This window comes from Rhipicephalus sanguineus, chromosome 4 (assembly GCF_013339695.2).
Source record: "Rhipicephalus sanguineus isolate Rsan-2018 chromosome 4, BIME_Rsan_1.4, whole genome shotgun sequence".
NCBI classification, from domain to species: Eukaryota; Metazoa; Arthropoda; class Arachnida; order Ixodida; family Ixodidae; genus Rhipicephalus; species Rhipicephalus sanguineus.
In genome coordinates this window covers 91,545,072-91,567,265 of record NC_051179.1, presented here as the reverse complement: position 1 = coordinate 91,567,265, position 22,194 = coordinate 91,545,072, and the positions used below count along the sequence as shown (strand labels likewise).

General features: G+C 47.0%; 2 protein-coding genes across 2 annotated transcripts in view; one reads left to right on the top strand and one right to left on the bottom strand.

The window, feature by feature from the left end:
* The window catches only part of LOC119391391 (uncharacterized), a 68,093-nt gene extending 56,737 nt beyond the window's left edge, over positions 1–11,356 (bottom strand). Inside the window, exons 1-2 of the mRNA XM_049415273.1 lie at positions 11,336–11,356; positions 2,555–2,607 (exon numbers count right to left, since the gene is read on the bottom strand). Coding sequence (XP_049271230.1) covers positions 2,555–2,607; positions 11,336–11,356 — 74 coding nt within the window. The remainder of the gene's footprint in view (positions 1–2,554; positions 2,608–11,335) is intronic.
* Positions 11,357–11,399: 43 nt separating this feature from the next.
* LOC119391390 (E3 ubiquitin-protein ligase MARCHF3) lies at positions 11,400–16,598 on the top strand. Its single transcript, XM_037659072.2, has 3 exons — positions 11,400–11,754; positions 12,940–13,049; positions 16,371–16,598. Exons 1-3 carry the CDS (start codon positions 11,400–11,402, stop codon positions 16,596–16,598), a joined length of 693 nt encoding a protein of 230 aa, XP_037515000.2.
* The last annotated feature ends 5,596 nt before the right edge of the window (positions 16,599–22,194 follow it).

Sequence of the window (22,194 nt, the reverse complement as noted above, 5' to 3'; positions counted from 1 at the left end):
TTCCTCGACACATTGCTCGCGAGCTGTCATCATTTTGTCTCAGAAGGGGCATCCTTTACAAGAAAAACGCGCGAGGTAGTGACAAAGCCTTTCTCCTCGTTGTCCCAGCTGACATGCGCGATGACGTCCTCCTTGCGTGCCACGACGAGCCCACGTCAGGACACTTGGGCTACTCGCGGACTCTCGCCAGGGTGCGCCAGCAGTACTACTGGCCACGACTATCGGCTAGCGTACACCGCTACGTGCAAGGCTGCCGCGAGTGCCAGCGTCGCAAGACGCCCCCTCTGAAACCCGCGGGCCTTCTCCACCCGATTGCACCACCGCGGACTCCATTCGACCTTGTGGGAATGGACCTTCTAGGACCCTTCCCTTTGTCGTCCACCGGAAACAAATGGATTATAGTGGCAACCGACTACTTGACCCGTTATGCCGAGACAAAGGCGTTACCTCGCGGCACGGCGTCTGAAGTCGCGAAGTTCTTCGTGCACCACATAATCCTGCGACATGGCGCGCCGTCATGTGTGATTACGGACAGAGGGACGTCATTTACGGCACAAATGATGGAAGACATCTTTAAACTGAGCTGCACAAGTCACCGAAAAACAACAGCTTACCATCCACAAACAAATGGACTGACGGAAAGACTTAACAAGACCATAGCAGACATGCTCTCAATGTACGTGGACGTACACCACAAAACCTGGGACGAGATTTTGCCATATATCACGTTTGCGTACAATACGGCAACGCAGGAAACAACGCGATTTTCACCTTTCCGACTTGTTTACGGACGCAACGTGCAAACCATGCTCGATGCTATGCTTCCGTGCGATCATAGCGATGAACTTGCTCCAGACGCCGAGCAATACACCCAGTACGCCGAAGAAGCTCGTCAAGTGGCTCGCGTAAACATCAGTCACCAACAAGACGCAGATGCGCGACGTTACAACCTTCGCCGTCGAAACGTCGCCTACCACCCTGGCGACCGAGTGTGGGTGTGGACACCTATCCGACGACCAGGCTTGTCTGAAAAACTTCTGAGCCGCTATTTCGGACCGTACAAGGTTCTCCGACGTGTCAGTGACCTCACCTATGAAGTATTTCCGGACGGCGCAGTGTCTTCACGTCGACAACTTCGGCCCGAAACCGTGCACGTCGTACGACTCAAGCCGTACTACACACAGTAGCCCTTGTGCGTTCGCGCTACTTCTGTTACCATGTGACTCCTGTGGTTGTTTTCTTTGTATTTTCCTGTTTGCACATGGCGCAAGTGTCGGTGCGTCATCTTATTTTCCCTGCGGCTATTGGTACTTAGTCTCTGGTTCTCTGCGTCTGCGCGTGTTGTAGTTACTTTTTTTTACAAGCATCGAGTCGATGCTTTTCAAAGGGGGGACTAATGCCGCATGGTTGTGTGAGCACCCACGGGTAGAAGAGGACAAAGAAGTTCGGACTGAGCCGCTTCTTGGCCTAACCAGCCCAACGCGCAGAACAACGCAAGGTTCTCGTCATAAGTGTGACAATATAAATAGTGTGACATACCGCGGAACCCTCGTTTTAACGATTTCTCGTAAGACACCTTCCTGCACATTTTGTCTGCTTGAGGCCGTTTAACAGATATGGTTTTACACAACTGCGTTACGTCTGCACCAGTGGCGTAGCCAGGGTGTGGCACACCGGACCCGTGCCCTCCCGCCTATAATTTTTTTTTGCCGTGGCATACGAAGCACAAAAATACACTCGATCACATCTGCCTGCCCGACCTCCACTTCAAGTCGAGGAGGTGCCCCCTCCCCCCCCCCCCCCCCCCCACGGAAAAAATTTCTGCCTACGCCCCTGGTCCGCGCTTCTGAGCTAAATATTGAAGTTGCACATTTCAGACAAAATTTATAAGCAAGTTCGAGGCCCTGCACAATATCCTATAATTGGTACAAGTCATCGGTTTTCAGGAAAAATGTGCATCAACTGCGTGTAGCGATAACGTTGCTGCCGTATGGGCATTTGCACTACAGGGGAGTACAACCACGAATAATAATTGTTCGGGTTTCGTGTCCCAACACCACGATATGATTATGAGGGACGCCGTAGTGGAGGGATCCGAAAATTTGCATCATCCGGTCTTCTTTAACGTGCGCCTAAATCTTAAGCACACGGGCCTCCAGCGTTTCGCCTGCATCGAAATTCGGCCGCCGCGGCCGGGATTCATTCCCGCGACCTTCGGGTCAGCACTCGATTACCACAGCCACAAGACCAGCGCGGCCGGTAGGAGGCAACCAACTGGTCCATCGTACGTAACACGTGCTCACACGTAAGCTAGCGTAAGTGAATGGAAGTGACCTAAATTTTGCTGAATGACGTATCTCCTTTAGCAGAGCACGGACAGCTAAACGCCCTCAACCGTATGTATCATTTCAACGTTTGACCACGGGCGATGGACATGGACATTGCTTGTTGCGCATAGTGTGTAAATTCTCTGAACCTTTCGGACGCCTTCCGCAACTGAGTCTACATCCAAAACACGCCGCAGAAAGTCTATTAATGTCGACAAATAACTTACCAGGCGCTCTGGACCGAGCTCGACATCTCGGACACCGAAGATTCTTCACTCATCTGCAAAGAAACGACGTGAATTGAGTCAACAGATGCGCAGTCATCGGGACAGCGTGAATATTTAAACATATGCCGCCGAACTCGTCAGGTTCGCTTGCTTCTAGCTATGGCAGGCAAATAAGGGGCACCTTCGCTAGCGTGTCTCCAAGATTTCTTGTTCCGCGTTGGAACACTCGGGAGCGTGTCATATATAGGTCGCAAATCTACAGGAAACTGGTCTTACAAAGACGTCTCCAGCTAGAGCCAACCATCACGGAGGCCATGTTCTCGATGGGCACACTTCTTGACTGCGGTATTGAAAAACGGGACGGTCGCGATGACTCGTCTGTACGAGTGTTGTAGCTCAAAACAAGGCGGCAACAAGGAAGTATCCCCTCTCCTGTTTATTCCTTATTCGCGTCTGATTTCGCGCTACGCTGTACTCATTTATCGGGTTTCTTGAAGCTGCTGTAGCACGGTCGCCACGACAAACGAGCACGCACAGTATATTCTCGACTTCTCTGATTCATGCATTACGGGGCTTCTCGCGTGAAGTGCTTTGACTGTTCTACAAAGTTTCCTCGGAGATCCGTGATTGCTCGTGCACCGTAGGAACACGCAATACATGAAATATCCGAAATGCGTTTTCTACGGGGCTTTTTTCGCGGCATACCCAAGTTGAATTTCGTAAGCATTTTGTGGGGCTCGGCGAATTGAAAGGTACTAGGTTATTTCTCATAAACTGTCACCGATGTACGCAATGCCCCAGGAAGCGTGTTGTGGAAAGCTTCAGGGAACATCGTGTACTATACTGGCACACAAAATCAAGAGCCTTTATAACTGCTGTACAAATGAACAATAAATGCGTTTACCGTAGACTTGGTGGTAATGAAACTACAGTAATTAAATTACGTTTTGCTGTAATTAGTCATTTAATGAATTACATTTCGGGGCTGGTAATTCAGCTATGTCATTGACTACATAAATCGAGTAATTTCTGGAAAATTCCTTATCGTTTTCCTAATCGACTAATATATAGCATGTCCGTTTCCCTTACGGCAGAAAACATTCCTGCTAAAAAAGTACACAAAAATAACATACAAGTTAATATGACGGCCAAACCCCAAGCGTGAGAAGCTGAACAAAGATCTCCGAGATTTCAATGTGTATGTGCCGTTAGCTAAAGTGTACGTGAGTTGGTGCATGAATGATTAACTTTTGTTAAAGCAGTTTAAAAGCGATTTCATTACTCTTCAAAAGTAATAGTAACTGAATGTAGTTACATTACTTCAGCTGTAGTTTATAATGCAATTTATTTACAAAATTCGTAATTACTTTTTGGGAGGAATTTTTGCCACCTCCGGTTGAAAGATACGACAAAGTGAATAGCTAGAAAGCTTTGTGCTTCTGTAATCGCTAATGAAATGAGGGCGGGCTGGATTAGCCAGAAAGCGCAAGACCGCTCGAGAACTTCTGAAGCTAGAAATGACAAGAACACTGGCTAAAAGCCGTTCTAACTATCGCCGCAACAATCTGAACTACCGTATTCGGGAGCTGCCAAGAGATTCCTTTATACACAGTAGGCGAGCCTAAAGCCTTAACGGGGTTTTGACATGCCTGTAACCAACACTCTTACAGCCTATTCAAATGGCATTTTCGCGAATCAAAGTACCCATACCATGGGGGGATTGCCAATCAAACATCCTTATCACTGAAAAACGGATAAAAATACCTACTACCAGTAAGAGAGCATGCTAACTACAAATTATATCCATCAGCATAGAAGGCGCACATACGCGCCCACTGATTACATAGCATTGTAAAGCAGCACATGGAAGGAGCGCTCGCACTACACAGCATTAAACCGATCATCTGGTACACCGGGTGTAGCAGCTAACTCTAAAGATTCTATTAAGAAACCATGGGCTTTAGGAAAGTTCTATCTGCCGCGTATTAGTGGTAGATGTGTGTTCATAGAATCTGCATTTTTTTCATTATTAAGCAATCTTAATCAAATAACTTTAACTATCCAACTATTTTATTCTTGCTCGAATTGGTAAAATGCTAAATTTATGTAGTAGACCCCCTAAAAAAATAGGCAGCAACGCAGTAATAGTGCGAAGACTAAGGAAGCGGCGGGGCAGGTGGCGTTGCCCTCCCCCTTTTCCCTCCTCCTCGCCCTCACTTCCCTTTCTCACCCCCTTGCTATACTATACTACGCATGGCTATGCTTGATGTCTTTTTCTATTATTTGCGTATGTTTCTATGTTATCTCTTTCTCTCTCTCCGTGCTCGCGCTCTCGCCTTCTTTTTTTTTCGACACTTCCTACGGCATCTTTGTAGTTTACGCAAAACAGTTCCGCTAACGTGAAGCCTGGGGAGATGCGAAGCACCGCGTTTCCCATAAGGACACGTCAATAGTAATAGCAACGCGCGCTAGATTACGGGGTGGAGATGGAAAAACCGCGGCAAATGGTAATTTTCTCTCATTCTCCTTGATCGTCGCCGTACGTGGAGGAGTGCGCTTGCCGGATCGTGCTGCTTGACGGACTGTGGACGACGAGGAGCGCCGGGTGCGGAAGGACGCTGCGTCTCGTGCTCGTCGGCAGGATCCCGAGGTGCGAGCTCGAGAGGCTGCCGCCAAGCGAGCGCAGCAGTAATCAAAGCGGCGTATCGCTTTGTTTACTGCTGGGCGAAACCACTGAACATTTCACGGTGTAATCATGATTACTTCAGGAGCTTCGCCCAAGCTCTTCATCATTCACCCGTCGATATACTGTAATTTTTTTATTTGTTTTTCACTTAGTTGCGGTGATGGCATATTGGAATTCCCGCAGGTCCGCGTATATTTGATTGCATGCCCGCGTATAATTGATTGCACAGTTTGGCTCGGTCGGCTACTCGCACGTTTTCTTTGTGTTGACAGTACAGACGTTGCAACGTCTTTTGTGTCTTGTTTTTCGCGCGGAAGCGGCTCTACGGATGTTAAACCCGATGTTTCAATTTTACACGGTGCTGCGTAAGCACGGACACGGACGCCAAACGAATGGACGGACAAGCCTCGGCCTTAAGACGCTTTGCCCCTAAAAAAATAGGGAGCACGCCTAGCGTTCACCAGCCAACCCAGAGCCGTATATTCCTTAAGGGAATATACGGCTCTGAGCCAACCTATGAAGCCGATTGCTCCACGCGTGTGTGTCTCATTTCCCATGATGCTCCGGTTTCATTTCCTTTTTTTGGTGGGCTCGTCAACCAAAATTGACGGGCGGGCGCGCCTAGCGTCCGCAAGCCAACCTCCTCGGACGCCGCTCTCCCCCCCCCCCCCCTTTCTCCATACGCTGGTCTCAATTCCCAGCATGCTCCTGTTTCATTTTTTATTCCTGGGCTTCAAACTTTTCACGTTACGCTGCCTCCTAGTCTTTTTTTTTTCTCCATGCTTCGCACGCAATAAGCGCTGAATCGAGCATTTATTTTGCGCTGAAATCGGCCTGGTCCTTTTACCCGAGAAAAAAACAAAAGCGCGCGAACATGCCGTATATGAAATAGACGCGCGCTCGCGCGCCGCTACTTAAGCGCCCCTAAGCGTTCTTTAATTGATACACGGCTGCGTTCGTTCATTGTACAGGGCTTCACGCTATCTGATGGACACGCATAGAAACAAGCCATTGACGCGTGAAGCACTGAACAATGCGGTGACGGGCGAACTCAGCCGTGTATAAATCAAAGACCACTTGGAAGCGCTTGAGTATAGTGTACTAGAACAAATTATTCTAGTACACTATACGCTTGAGTATAGGGGCGCGCGAGCGTGCGTCTATTTCATACTTGGCAAGTTTCGATCGCTTTTGTTTTTTTCTCTAAAAAAAAGCATCACAGCCTGGTAGACTTCCGCACAAAATAAATGCTTAATTTTGTGGTTATTTGAGGCGGCCTACCACATAAAATACATATTTTACCGATTCCAGCAAAAATAAAAAAGTTGGCTAATTAATGTTAAATATTTAGATAGTGCTTACTAATGCAAAAATACAAAAAAGTCAGTGTCCATGTTAGCTGGGACACGCAATATATATTCATTTTGGGCCGCCGTTCAGGGCCGGTGGGGTTATTCCTGCTCTGCATAACTAAACATCACACATTTACAGAATACGCGTAAATTCATGGTGTGCTTGTAGACAACCCTAAATCAGACAGATCTGTTTGTTCTGCATAATTAAACAATATACACTTACAGAATACGCGTAAATCCATGGACGTAAATCTAGTGGACAGCCCTCAAGCAGAGACATCTCTTAATCAAAACCCTCCTAATAGTCAACACCTATTTCATCAGCGAGTTGCAATTATCAGCTGGCGCTTTGTCGTATGGGCCGAAGGTGTTTCGATAGCCAATAACATCCCTATCTCCGTAAGAGTGTTCTGGGTAAAACATTAATCCTTACGCAAACCAATAGGCTATCTGAGGCAGAAGAACAACCTTACACCCACATTTTCGCAAATTCTTGTTAGGCAAAAGGGTGTTTTTTTTTTCTTGAAATCGCGTTGAGGGTGTAAAGTGGCTTACAGTGTGCCAGCTACATTAGATTTGGAAACGTTCACACCGTTTCTATGACCGCTTCATAACAAAAGGACACCAGAAGAAACCGTATACGAAATAAGGCTCAACTTAGCAAGGGCTCCCGTTTCACGTTCTGCGACCGCCACCTGAGACTGACAAAAGTTAACCTCGTTCGAAAAGGGTGCGATGACGCTCTACTGCTCACGTCGTAGGCGCGACATCAGTAGGCTCCTTTAGGGCTAACCCTGGAAACTGCCACGATAAGATGGAGAAGATCGCGTTTTCTACAGCCTCTCTCCTTTCTAGATATAGGTGACCTCGCCAAGAAGACTTGAGGGTTATTGCATGTCTTTCAACAAATACAGTGGAACTAGACTTTTCGCGGAGCTCTCACGCAGCAAGATCCCTAGCCAAACGATATGGGCGGGAGGAAGGACCTAAATCCAGCTTTCCGAGCTCTAGGCTCGAGCTGCCTGGCCTTTCTTGGGAACGTTTCGACTAAGGACTATAATATGCCTCTGGTGGGCTCACCTTGGCGGTGTGTCCGAGATGCCGACGCGGAGAGATCTGAACCGCCGAAGGGTCGAGCTCCTGGAACGAGATGCGGGCCCACGCGCTAGACCGGGCCTCGAGCTTCTTCTGCTTCGTCGCTTCCTCCTCGCGCGCACGTCACGCATTTTTCCGCGGCAAATGTGGAGTTGGATATTTTCATTTTCGTCAGTTAGCGAAACAAATCCGCGTCCGCTACGCATAGGGGGGAAATAGAAAGTTACCGCAGAGCTCAAATAAAAACGCAGAATGAATATGCGGCCAGCGGTGAACACCCAAACGTAGCGCGCACCCGTCACAATACGATGCATAGAGAAGGAAGAGAAATAAACATAATTTCGAGCAGACGCATGGGTTTCATGGCCAATCCCCCGTAGTGGGTAAGAGCCAAGAATCAAGGGCCAAGCAGGCAAGCAATCAGACGCATGTTTTCAGTGCAGTGAAATGATTTGTTCTGCCTCATATAAATTTGAATAAATTAGTTTGGATTCCAGGACATAAGGGCCTATTTCTGAATGAAATGGCGGATGCTCTATCAATAACATCATTGAAAGGCCCGGTTATTCATGTATTACGGCATGCAGATTCATTATACGTGCTAGATTAAGGAGGAAAATGATGTTAGATGAAATTTCTGCATCGTCAGTAACGATCGCTTCATTGTTTATATGATTTTCTATTTCTATTCTTAATTTTTTCATTTGACTTCTTTCCTCTTAAAAAGAAAACATCTACGCTTTACTTTAACAATTCGACTTTAAAGACTATCCGGTTCTTGGCCAATCCCCCAGCGTGGGTGTGTGCCAATGTTATAAGATCTACTCTACTCTACTCTACGACCACATTAGAATTTCAACACCGGAATCACCATTGAAATAACAAAATATGTCAGACACGTGAAATCGAAGTCGCGATCAGCCACTAGACTACTTCGTCATACTCCATATCTAAAGTTTTGTTTGCATACCGCTGGTCTGGCGGCTTTCCCTAATTGTTTTTGCGGACTCCATGACACAACAAAGCGTTATCTGATTTGCTGTAATAGATACTCTACGACTTGGCATTGAATTGCTTTAGATGCCGTCTTCCGACATCTTAGAATAGATCTAAATGCACAAAATGTACTTTTTTGGGGGGCTTTATACCTTGGATACAGTGACGGGAAGGTTGCCGATGCCTTGCAGGAGTTTCCTAAAGGTTCAAAAAGATTTAGGATATAAAATCAATCTGTACTCCTGCTTTTCTGCTTTTCGAAATTGCTTTGTTTTTTTTTTTTAGTTCAAATTCTCCGCATCATAACTTATATCTGTAGTTTCCTATTCATCCATTCTTAATACTTTCAATTTTTGTTTTATCTTTACTTTCATCTTTTAAGAGGCAAAACCTACATAACTTAAGAATTTTCTTTTACAAGACAATCATTCAACGAGGCGGGTCGCTCGCAGGAACTTCATCCGCGGCTTTGTTGCTTTCTCGCGTGAAGCTCGATCTTTCCGACATTCCAATGAAGTAAACGGCGCAAAAATCAAGACGACGCACACAGGAAGAAAAGAAAAGAACAGGCGCTGACTTTCAACTAAGCTTCTTTAATCATGAGTAAACAGATAAACATCGCACCGCCGAAACGATGCATGCGCAAAGAACATTTGCCACTTCCCTCGCTCAAAAACCAAAACAAACACATGCCACATGTCTAATCTTATTCCAAGATATGCAAATTCTTTATCATGTAGTATCACCGACGCCTGGCTGACACATGCTTGCGACAGTTTAGAGATGTGAGCAGCCTCAACAATTTCACGTGCTTTCTGCCGTCTGTGTTTGTGCGAAAATTGTAGTGGAACCAAAAACGGGCGTACACTCCCACTGGCGGCAATGCAGTGATAAATGTGAGCTTGCCGGGCCTTTCAAGGAATTGTGAAGCTCCCTTAATCGCACATTAAGGCAACGCCCCGTCTGGCCCACGTAAACGCGGTTACATGACAGAGGTATTGAATAAACAACGCAGCAGCAGCAAGATACGTAGCTATGGGCATGCTTTACAGTGCAACCTACCCTTGCATCAACCTCTTTATTCTTTACGCGGCGGTCAACCTTTACACACAGTCTGCTCAACTTATTTCCCGCCGAGATCAAAACCCGTACATCATAGTGGTAGGCAACCTTCTTGAGTCGGTGAGTAAAACCATGGATGTATGGTATTACAGCGACTTTCTTGCCTGTTGCTTGGGCTGACTTGGGTTCGTTGGCGCTGCCTTTTTTTTTTATTTTCTTAAGTATCTTCTCGCAAGTAGCAGAGAGCAACTCTTGCGGAAAACCAGCTTCCGTCAACTCTTGCGTCGGAATTTGTTTGTTTGTTTGTTTGTTTGTTTTTCGTTCTGTTCTATGGAAGGTGGTGCTCCTTCTTCTTCTTCTGTTCCTTCTGCTCCTTCTTCTTCTTATTCTCCTCCTGTTTCTTTTCCTTCTTCTTTTTAAGCTTCTTCTCCTGCTCCTTTTCTACTTCTTCTTTTTCTTCTTTTCTTCTTCTCCGTTTTCTTCTCCTCCTCCACCTCCTCCTCCTTTTTCTTCTTCTTCGCCTCCTCGTTTTTCTGCTTCTTTTGATGATAATGATGATGACGATGAGCCTCTACACATGGCTCATACCCACTCTGGGGGATTGGCCAAGACTGCATATCATGACTTCTCTCTGATACCTTCAAGAATGCGCAGTAATAATAATAATAATTATAAAAAAAAACTAAATTAAAGAACAAACTTTACTTCTCCTCTTCCTTTCTCTCTTTCTTCTTCCTTCATCTGCTTGTTCTTCTAATTCTTTTTCTTCTTCCTTTTCTACTTTGTTCGTTTGTTTTTTTCTCAACACTATTGCACATAACCACTCTGGGGGATTGGCCAAGAAATCGTAGTTTAAAAATTAGAAGGCCTCGTAATAGTTAGATGAGGCGTTACCTCGATGCTGCAGAGGAGTGACAACGCACCGACCTTGTCAAAGCTAAAGACGACGAAGACCAACGATATCCCTTGGCCTAGGAATTTCTGCTCAACAAGAAAAGAAGAAGTTATTTTTACTAAATTACGATGTCGCGTTCCAAAACTAAACTTTCATATGCATAGATCTGGTCTGGCTCCCTCCCCTCTTTGCTCGTTTTGTAACCAGGACGAAACAGTTGAACATTATTTCTTATCATGTAACCGTTTCAATTTACTAAGGAAAAATATTCCCATAGCAGCGTTTAGTCGAATTAGATTGGATTTCATTACTTCTAATATTCTATCCTTGGGAGCCTCCTCATTAGGTCATTGTCACCGGGATGTCTGTTCCGCTGTACAAAAATTCCTAATTGAATCAGGGCGGTTTTAACTCTGAATTTTAAATTAGCATTATGCATTTTTTCTAACTACTCTATAATTCATTTGTCATAGAAATCACGCGTGGCCACTTCTACTTTAAATTAATCGTTTCTTGGCCGATCCCCCAGAGTGGGTGTGAGCCATGCATAAAGGAAATCATCATCATCATCATCATCATCTCTGCTCGCAGCACGCGCTTCCTGCAGCGAATGCACGTTCGATAACTTCGCTTTTTCTGCGCTGGTCACCTGGTAGAGAAGCAGCATTCGGGCAGAGCTAGAGAGCACTTACCATTGACGCGAAGGTAGTCATGAGTCACTTAACTGAAGTAGGAGCTTCGTCGGCTGTGGCCACCATGGCACCAGCAGCTCCTTCGGCATTCATCTCCGACTCGGCATCTGGCAGCGGCGTCGTTTTGACTTCAGCCGTGCCGGTAACGGGCTCTCCTCCCTCGGCTATAGTGCAGATGGAGTCCCTGTTGGCCTCTGGAGACGTGGCCGGGGCGCAGGACGCCGTGTCTACGTCGTGGACCCAGGAGGTCGATTCCACGACGCCGGGCTTCGACGACCGCTCTTTGGCGTCGGGCGCTAAACGTCGAACTTCGGCCGAGTCGCTTAGCCTGAGCAACAGCAGCGACGGAGCGCCCACGTGCCGCATCTGCTTCTTCGGTGACGCGAAGCAGCCGTTGCTGGAGCCCTGCAACTGCCGTGGTGAGGGTCTTCTGTATGCTGTATTTTGTCATTGCAACGATGCACTACCAGCGTCGGTGTTGGACTGGTTTCAGCGCATATCGGTGTAATGTGCGAGCTACGTAAGTGAAGCATGGGTGTCCGCTGGCTTAAGAAGGCCGCAGTAGCATGCGGGAGCACTGTAAACGCTTCAGCATGGCTGTTAACCGACATCGGCACTGCATTGACCAGAGAGCGCTACGTAGCTTTGACTCAACGGCTCAGCATTGCCGACGCCGGCGAATGGCGTATGAAGGAAATGAGAAGCGTACAGAACATGAGATGCTTGCTCCACACCGGCAATGCGGTCATTGCCCTGCGACTCGTGAACAGTCTAGAGGTGGAAGACGCGCGCGTAGCGTCGACTTCTAGTCGGCGCCCGAGTTTAATTTTGCTGCTGCTTCTCGCTAGGCTGTATGTTTCGGCGCTGCTGTCATATGTCAAAAACTCCTCGCATGCGGCAAATGCAAGCCACTGTTTCAGCGTTTCGGTCCCTATTTCCAGAATTTAGCGTGCCGCGTGCGTTCCCAAGAAATCCAAGAAATGGGTACTCGGTTGAAAAATTCAGTATTAATGGCAGATTCAACTTCGCTTGTTGTAACATGCGGCCGTGCTGGAACGCTAAATTGCATTCAAGCGCAGCCGGGTTGGAAGGAACGTCGAACGATGCCTTCGTAAAATGTAGCGCTGACGTGCTCTTTGTAGAGGCACACATGATGCGTGCAGAAGGAACGGTCATCATATTTTCTGCTCATGGCCGAAGTCTGTGTCCCTTCGCTCCGCCGCAACGCATTGTTACAACCTGTTTCGCAATTTCCACACTGATTACTTTTCTCTCTAAGCATGCCTGCTCAGGTCTATTAAAGACTTTATGATTCATCGGGCTGATAGATTCTTACGATCACTAGTAATATTATGAACAATAATAATTTATCTACGCCCTAGTGAGCGTTGAAGTGGCATAAAAACACCGAGGGCGGAATACTTCATGTGCTTGTCACATGTCGCACGCCAACCCTGCGCGCACTAGTTTATTGTGAATGTCTGGACATTTGGGCAACCGGCTTAGATCTGTGCATGGTTGTACAGGTTGAAACGTTGCATGGTCGTCGTCTACGCATGCGGTCACCACAGCTGACGTTTACGACGATTCTTGATTATCTCTAGGCACGATTGGCTACGTCCACCGAGAGTGCCTGGAGCGGTGGATTCAGCGCACGGTAGACCCCCAGTGTCAGGTCTGCCATTTCCATTACACAGTCCGCAAGCAGGCAGAGGTGAGTTAAACTTCACGCTCTATCTCCTTCGGGAGTTGTCTAATGCCATCTTCGACTAACCGCATCGCTCCGCGCCGGGCTCTAAGGCGCTACGATGATTGGACGAAACGACACACTTATGGCGCCCCGGTGCGCACCGGCGCGATTCGATGAAGATGCCATAAGGGATGCATAAGGGTAATTTTATCGCGACGAACGCCAAGGGTGGCCTTTCCCGAAGGCCGCTACCATGGAGTCGCTGTGCCGTGGAGTCGCTACCATGAAGGCGCTGTGCCGCTGCCACTCGACAACGCTGTTGCTGAGCGGCACCGGCACAGCGTCTTTCATCTTTTTCTAGCGTTCGTCAGCGTCTGGGACGGCTACCTTGGACGGCCCCACGGAACACTCGTTCCGTGAATACTGATACGCGTGATTCACATTATTAAATGCGACGCATTTCTATGCGAACCTTTGGCACTTTGAACATTTCTATCTATCTATCTATCTATCTATCTATCTATCTATCTATCTATCTATCTATCTATCTATCTATCTATCTATCTATCTATCTATCTATCTATCTATCTATCTATCTATCTATCTATCTATCTATCTATCTATCTATCTATCTATCTATCTATCTATCTATCTATCTATCTATCTATCTATCTATCTATCTAGCCGCTATACGACTTTGTGCTCTCCTGGCCGTTTCGTTAAACGGATGTATACCAAAATTGGTATGGCAGAACATGACCGTATTACGAACATAAATGACAAGCCATATCATGAAAATCATGACACGCATGTCATGAACAACATGATTTACATTCCACGGCCTTGGGGCTCCTGCGGCCGTTCCGTCAATTTCTATCAATCTATCTATCTAGCCGTCTACATCTGGGTGCTCTCATGATCGCCTCCTTAACTTGGTGTAGACCAAAATTGGCATGGGAGGGTAATAGGATTTGATGAATATGACTGTCGGGTCATGCCATAAATAACGTGAAAATCCTATCACGTACGTCGTCAAACCCTTTTCTGCAGACACGTGTGGCACAAAGCCGTAACCAGGCGCCGCGGTATACGGGTATGCGCCACAGGTCATTGACATTTCATATCTACCCAGTGACGGTGAGAACAGACATTGGTAATTTAAATGCGAAAGCGTTAAGAGAAACGGACATCGGCAGCGTTGACCCGATGAATGCAAGGAATAAAAATCAATATCACAGCAGAAATCATCAATATCACAGCAGAAATCGAACCCAAGCATTCTGCGTGGCAGTCAGGTATTCTACCACAGAGCCACACCAGGTCTATAAACTGGTTTGTAAAAACAGCCTATGCGCGCGTAATGTTGGTGTAACGTCAATTGAGGTTGTGGTGCTGGCTATCTAATTTTATAACAAAGGAATAAACACTACAAATGTACTCCTAGGATAGAAGCGTCATACCAGATTAACGTCTGTTGTTCCAGTATTGGCTCCGCTTTTATAGCAGTCTAATTACATTTGTATTCCTATGATTCAGCAGGCCATACTGAAGTACTGCTCGACCCCGGAGGAATACATTAACGAAAGTAACCTGTGATATTCGCATGACTGGACCATAAAGTGCACTTAGGTTCGATAATACTGACGTGGGTACTCTTATGATCGGCCTGCCTGGCTTGGCGCCGCTTTGACGCATGAGACGTTGCGGCTAAGACTACCCTGTTTTCTTCCGGGTCAGCGGTTCCAGAGATGCCCCAAGAGCGACGACAACACGAAGGTCGTTCGTCTAATATTCTCAGGTTGTCTGCGCCCCTCGTAAAACCCTTTGGGCACGCCTGACCGACTGACAGATTAGGAAGAGTTGTTGGCCGTCGAGGCGGCTTGTTTTGTCGTCAAGGTGCCCCGGACAAAGGACCCAGCGTCTGGGAACCGTCTGCGGATGCTTTTCCTACGTTCTCCGTGGCGCCTTGTTGCCGCTGTTTCCACAATTCGTGGTCTGCCTCGCGCATAACCATCATTGCAACAGACTACGAAATTGACTTCCACGTAAGACTCAACGTCTTCGTGCTGTGCCGTGTAGTGCGCGGTGGGCAGTGTTTTTCCCTCGCCATGGGGCGAACTGGATGTGCCTCTTTCTCCTTTCGTGGGTTGGGAAGGAGGCGGCGTTTCACCTTCCCCTTTTGGGGGCGGAGGTGAAGATGGAAATTTTCATTGGACTGTCCTGGCCTCCATTGTTTTTTTTCCTACAGGGAACCCTGGGAAGGCCAGAACATAAAATGCGAGCGCCGATGCGCTCCCGACAAGCTCTCACAAGTTCTCTCAAGCTCTCACGATCTCCGAGAGCTTCCATGATGCTAACCCCATCATGTAGCAACACGCTACCTGTAAATAAACGTTACTGTTAACAGCTCCTCTCCTCGACATCTCCCCGGGACTCTGGCTGGCTCCGGTCCACTGGGCAGAACCCTGATTACATCAGTACTCTAACGTGAGGGCTGACGTTACGTCGCACCATAAGTTACCCTTTAAACACCAGTGTTGTCGACGTGCCAGGTAATGTCACGATGTGCACACAGCTGCTACACTTACAACAACACGCCGATCCACCTCCGTAACGCTTGGCTCAAAGGCATAAAAATACAGTATCACTCGTTGACGGCTTCGCATGAAACCGATTCCCGCTAGGCGTGGGATCTGCCGAATTTTTTTTCCATAGTGAGTTATTTCCTAATGTGCACTATCTTCCATGTCGGCTGTACAACATGTTCTACAGTGTGTGGCTTTATTCACCACCGCAATGTATTTCAACAATGCTTTCATAAAAAACTGTTCTCCTTTTACGTTTTTTTTTTTATAAGGACGCATTCATACGGTTCAGATATATTTGCATTCCGTAAACGTGGGCGTCTAGCCCATCGCGTAAGACATTCGGTTTCGGAGCGAGCGTGTGCCACTGCGTGCAAAAGAGCACCACCAAGAAAAGCCATCCTTGTTTTATTTTTTCGTAGCTGTTCGTTTTGCGTGACAGAAGGGCGATGACAGTTTTAGTGTTCAGTCGACATATGTGCTTAGGAATTTAAAACGCCGACTAACTGCTGCACTTGTCGAATTAGACAAAACCACATTGTCTTGAAATTGTACCCAAACGTAACTTTCATTATTGGGTAATAGCAGACCAACCAAAACTAATGTCGAACAACGAGTATGGGATACTCAAGAAACGCAAATTTTGCAAAACGGCGTGATATTTGCGAGAATTTTTTTTATATTGGAGCTTTCTGGTAGGCGCACGTACGCGGGCACATTCTTCAAAGGAAATTTTAAGTGCGACCTTCTGTGCGCGCAGCCGGCATGGCGCCTGCTAACGGATGTCGAGTCCCGCCGTCCAGTGCTCGGGTACCTGGTCTTGGGCGCGCTGTTCGTACTGGGCATCGCGTTCGTCTTCCCGCTGGCCTGGCTGTACGCGGTGTGCCTGCCCACTCGCATCGGAGACAAGTTGGCCGCCACCGTGGTCGTGCTGCTAACGGTGCAGAACATGCTGTGGCTGTACTTTCCTTTCGTCAGCTTCATGTAAGTCGCAGTTTCGAGCGGTGTCCACGTTATGGACAGTGCATGCCTCCGTTGCCGAGTCGATGCCCTTCACTTTATTACGATTGCATTCGTTAGACTGATTTAGAACTATTATGTGGCTTCGCTAAAAAATAATCGTAAGTGAAGCTCATTTGTTACTTTATAGTATGCTGACTGACATCGTGAACTGTGAACATTTTCAACTTTACAGCAAATTTCTGGTCAATAATTACTTAATAAGAAGTCAAGTGGCGAACCTAAAAGAACTATCAACTCCTCACCCGGCCATGCGAAACTGGATGCCCTGAGGAGCTGTTGAAACCACCACTGCAGCCGCGGATGGGGGAGGGGGGGGGGGGGCGTGTTAAGCGGCGATGCATGTTTACCCCCGTTCTTTGCCCACACTGCATGTGCCATCGCCTTCGGGGTCATTGTACGTCACTGCCTTCCTTTTCACTCTCTATCCTAAGACTAAATGCCTTTAAAACCGTGCTCTGCGTCTCTGTAATTTTACTTGTCTACAGACCTTCTCACAGACGGCTCCCTGGGTGCCGCCATAATCCTCTCTGGGCGGCGCTAAATACGCGTGACCCCCCAAAAATGCACTGCCGAGGCCGTGACGTCGGCCTTTGTACTCCCGCGCGCAGCCCAGCATGGCGGCGTTTTTTTTCTTTCCTGTGAAAAGGTCTATATAAGTAAGACCATACCGTCTGCCCTCGAGCTGTTAAGACGTGTGTCCCTTTACCGCTGCCGCACTGAATTCCGGACACTTCCTTGTTACAGGTACTCGTACAAAGCGTACAAGAAATGGCACAAAGGGAGTACTTGCCTGAAGCTCGTGCTCAGCACGGATGAGACCAGCGGGCCCGCATGGTCGAACCTTCGCTTCTGGCGCGCTGGCGGCGGGTCCCGAGATCCCGTGTTGTCCTATGGCGGCGCTCAATAAAAAAAAAAATGTTGCCAGAGGACACGAAAAGTGATCCAAGGCTTTACTGGTCCGCCCAACAAAATAGTGTCGTTAAACGTTCTGCTAATATTGCGAAACAATATGACAATATAGAAAAAGTTTTTACAGAAGGATGCCTTGGAAGTGTACATCGACATACTCCTCTACAACTGACTTTCTCCATTTTTATCTATCTATCTATCTATCTATCTATCTATCTATCTATCTATCTATCTATCTATCTATCTATCTATCTATCTATCTATCTATCTATCTATCTATCTATCTATCTATCTATCTATCTATCTATCTATCTATCTATCTATCTATCTATCTATCTATCTATCTATCTATCCCTGGGTGCTCTCGTGGTCGTCTCCTGAACATCGCATACACCAAATTTTGTAACGAAAGGGAAGATAACTGTATAACAAACCCAACTCACAGGTCAGATCATGACATCAAAAACATGATATGCCTGTCACGTACGTTTTAAAACCCTCTGCGCCGGTCGCGTCAACTGAAAATATAAATAACAGCTCATTTGCTTTCCTTGCTTATTATAAGTGATCAGGACTCTTAACAATGTCACAAATGGGGATCTTAATTCTTGCTTTCATTATCAATAATTTCCTACTTTATTTACTGTAACCATTTTTTGTTTGTAATAAAAGTTACGTAGTCGGGTTTTAGGCTGTATAATAAGCTTGCTGAAATTATACGTGAAACGAAGTTTTTAGGAACCGGGCCGACAACTTAAATGATCTGGCGAGACCATCAGTAACTTTGCATAGAGGTAATTTACAGTTTCGCATTAAACGAAGTGCAGGTTGATGTACCAATCAGGGGACGCTTGGTGGCGCTGCATGCCAGTTTCATGCAATATAGGACAAACATGAACTTAGCAGATACCATGATATAAAAGTGGCAAACACCGGCTCTTAGAGCGCTATCATTCCTATAGAGAAATGTGTTTCATACTGTGCTAAGGTTTTGCATGAGCATGCGCAGCTTCCGCTCAGGATACGCTTCACTTAACGGAAAACATTTGTCTATGCCAACAGTGCGTATGCTTCAAAAACTGGCAAAGCCAACTTCTCAAACCCAGACATTATGAAGGAGATTTACTATAGTCGGATACAACTTAAGAAGTCAGAAGAGGTCAGAATCAGAAGAAGCCCAGACGACCGAAGCGCGGCAGCCGATCGCCTCCACGACTAAAGAAATAGCCCCGCTCATGCACGCGCTGATGTTCTCCGAAGGCGGAGCCACCGGTGGTCCCGCTCATGACGTCAGTCCCGAGTGCGCGCCCATTGGTGCAGGCTTGTGCTCATCCACCTTTGAGGAGGAAATGCCGCAGACTTCTAAAGTAGTACCCGACTATAGTGCCATTGCCGTGCTCTGCTGATGAGTACTAAACGATCTTTCTTTATTGTAAGCTTGATGTCTTCGCTGTCTGGTCAGCGTCGCGTCATTCGGTTCCCATCCCCTGAGCGCTGCGAAAAAAAAAAGTCGCATTATCTGTTTTAGAAAATTATTGATTTGGCACCATAAGGGCCTTTTCATCTTGTTTGTTTCCATTGTATTTCAGTTACGTTGGGTGTTGCCGATATAAGTTAAGAGCACAGAAGGTGGCCATTATGTGTGCTTAATGCAATAGAAGAAATAAATGGTGAGTGTGGAACAGTAATAAAAGTAAGCCGACAGAAAGGACGCACATCAATATAGTATGATCAGCAATAATATCTTGTGGGAAAACGTGCACTCTTCAACCGTGAAACGTTTATACATGTAGTATACGAAATCGAAAAGGCAAAACACAACATGCAACTCAGAAGCGTGTCAAAGTGAGGTATTGGGCTAGTTGGTTTTGTATGTTCGTTAAGCTCCCCTTCAAGGTGCGCTAGGTTAGAGAAGACGCGCGGAACGAGGACAACGCCACAAGCGCAACACCAGGTCAAGGGCGTAAAGCCAGAAGTTTTTTCGGAAGGAGGGGGGCAGGGGGCGCTGTCCTCCCACACTTTGTGTATCTTAATTCGTACGTGTGTCCATGTGTGTGCATGTATGTACACTCATGCAGAATAGGAAAAAATTAGGGCAGCTTCGCCCTAGTGGTGCCAAGCCTGAAGGAAGTGCGGAGCTGGGCAGCCTTCTTTCTTCGGTTTTCTCTTTCTTTCCTCCTCTCATCCTTTCTCTTTATCTTTTTCCGTTTTTTCCTGCCCTTTCTTTTCTCTCGTTATTTCTATTTATTTCTTCCTCTATCTTTATCTATTTCTTTCTCTTTCTTGCTCTTTCTATTTTTCTTCCTATATCTTCCCTTTCTTTCTTTCTTTCTCTATTTCTTGCTTGCTTCCTCTTTTTTTATATTTTATGCGTGGTTTTCCCTGCATTACGCCAAGCGACGACAGCATACGACAACATACGACAGCCCGGGCCGCTAAAGTGCCCCGCACTTATTATCAAGGTCCTTGAACAAGAGCAAAAGACTTCTCCTTGGCGTGAGCGCGTGCTCATTATGCTACAGGCCGCTATGCTATTCGTGGTTTTGCCTGCGTTACGCCAAGCTACGACAGCATACCACAACAGCATACGACAGCGCGGGCCCCTAAAGTGCTCCGCTCTTAAAATTCGGCGGTGGGAGAGGTTCAACCGCTACACCACCGCCCCTGCTACGCCAATGATGTAAGTCATAGCCTCCCCCATCATAGCCTCCCAGAGACATAACCTTTCCCCCCTCTCCTTCCTCCCCCCTTCCTCCTTACCACGGATGCAACTCCTTGCCACGCCATCAAACTCTGCGGCTGTACTAATAGAAATCTTGAAGTGCAACGTTTGCAAACGACCGACAGAAGGCTCACGCACCGAAGAAGTGTCATGACCGAATACTCTACATGCAACCAAATTTCACACGGCTGCAAACACAAAGCTTTTTTTTTAGCGTGCTTAAATTCGGATGTCATAGATGAAGCGACAAAAAAAAAAGTCAGCCAAAGCGAAAAATTATAAGCCGCTGGTATAGCGATTCTGCACTCGCACATCGCGTTGCTATTGTGCAATTCTCAACGAAGGCTGCCTCTTCGTGTCGGCCGTTTTGTCGGCGCTCTCTGCAAACGTGCGTCTTTCAACAGGTGTGGCGGGTGCCCATTTGTCCGCAGCACGATCCAGCGTTGTCGGCACATTCGCGTGGTTCCTGTAATAGCGTATAAATGTAGGCTCTACAAACTTTCAAAAACGCGAGAAACGACTCTGAAAAGCACAGGGCCAGCAAGGTATAGTGAGAACATAAGTGAGCTTTCAAAGAGCAATATCGGCGAAACCGTTTCATAAAGACTGCCGGCGCTATCACTATGCATTAGGAAGTCACGTCAAGCGACCTTATTGTCACCGCAAAGACACTTTACCTATGCATTAGGAAGTCACGTCAAGCGACCTTATTGTCACCGCAAAGACACACTCTACCGTGAGGTAGAGAAATATGGAGGCGATTGTAATCCTTGACTTAGGAGGCTCGTAATGGCATTCGCCCGTCGGCGTTCGTGTGTCCTGGTGTATTTCTTAGTGTCTAAGGTGACATCGGCGGCGTCACGCGGGCGACGCCAGTGATCCCACTACCCCTCTTCTAGGTCACCCTACCACGGCACACCCAGAAACATAACTGATGACGTAACCGAGCAAACCGATGCCGCCGGAGAAGTAGGAGCAGCGCGCACGCGGGCGTACTTGTGGTTTGCCACGTGAAACCCCAGAAATTACTATTTATTATCAGCGTTGCAGCTTGCAGTACGTCGATGGAGCCAGGAGCCACTCAATGCGTTTGCTCACTTCTGTCCGCACTGTTCACCACACCAACTTTGTGGAAGCCAGCGTTCGCAGCAGTCCAGTAACATATTTTCCACATTTGCCCGCGCGGTTACACGTAGTGTCCATTAATTTATTTAGTACCCTAATGCTTACTGCAATATGCGGGGCACATAAGAGTACGAACATTTTGTGGCTTTTACATGCAGTTTTATTGCTATCAGGGCTCAAATTTTTGAGATTTGGAGCATACAGGAAAACCTGTGTACACAGAGTCAGACGCATGTTGAAAAATCCCGGTGGTCAAAGCTCTTTCAGAGCCCCCACTGTCGGGTGCTTCGTAATAATATCGCGGTATTGACACGCAAATGGTTCATTCGTTGTAAGTAGTTTTTGTTTGTTATTGCAGTCGCGCAAGCATTTAAAATAACTGTTATCCAGTTCCCGCTCTGTTGTCCTGTAATGTACGGCATACATTTTTTTCAGCTTGTTTGTCTCGTTATAGCTCCCCTGCTCGCTGATGCATTGTACGCCGCGAAGCTCTAAAGCGAGCTAATAAACAAATCTCACTTTTCCGGAGGCAGCTTCGGTGAATGGGCACTCGATCTGGGACTGTGTCCACTCGCAGCCATATTCTTCTCCTGTAGAACTATCACCTCCGGTCCGTCAGAAGATTGAGGATTACCAGCCGCGTCGTCGCGTTTCAGCTCGAGATCAAGGGAGCACGTCTCATCCCTCCACTTGCGCACTGGCTGGTAACACGCCCTGGTATACACATGACACGAAATACAACGGGCGATTACCTACAGCCGCTAATAAGGCAAACTTTCTACCGTCGACACCTGTAGCCTTTGTA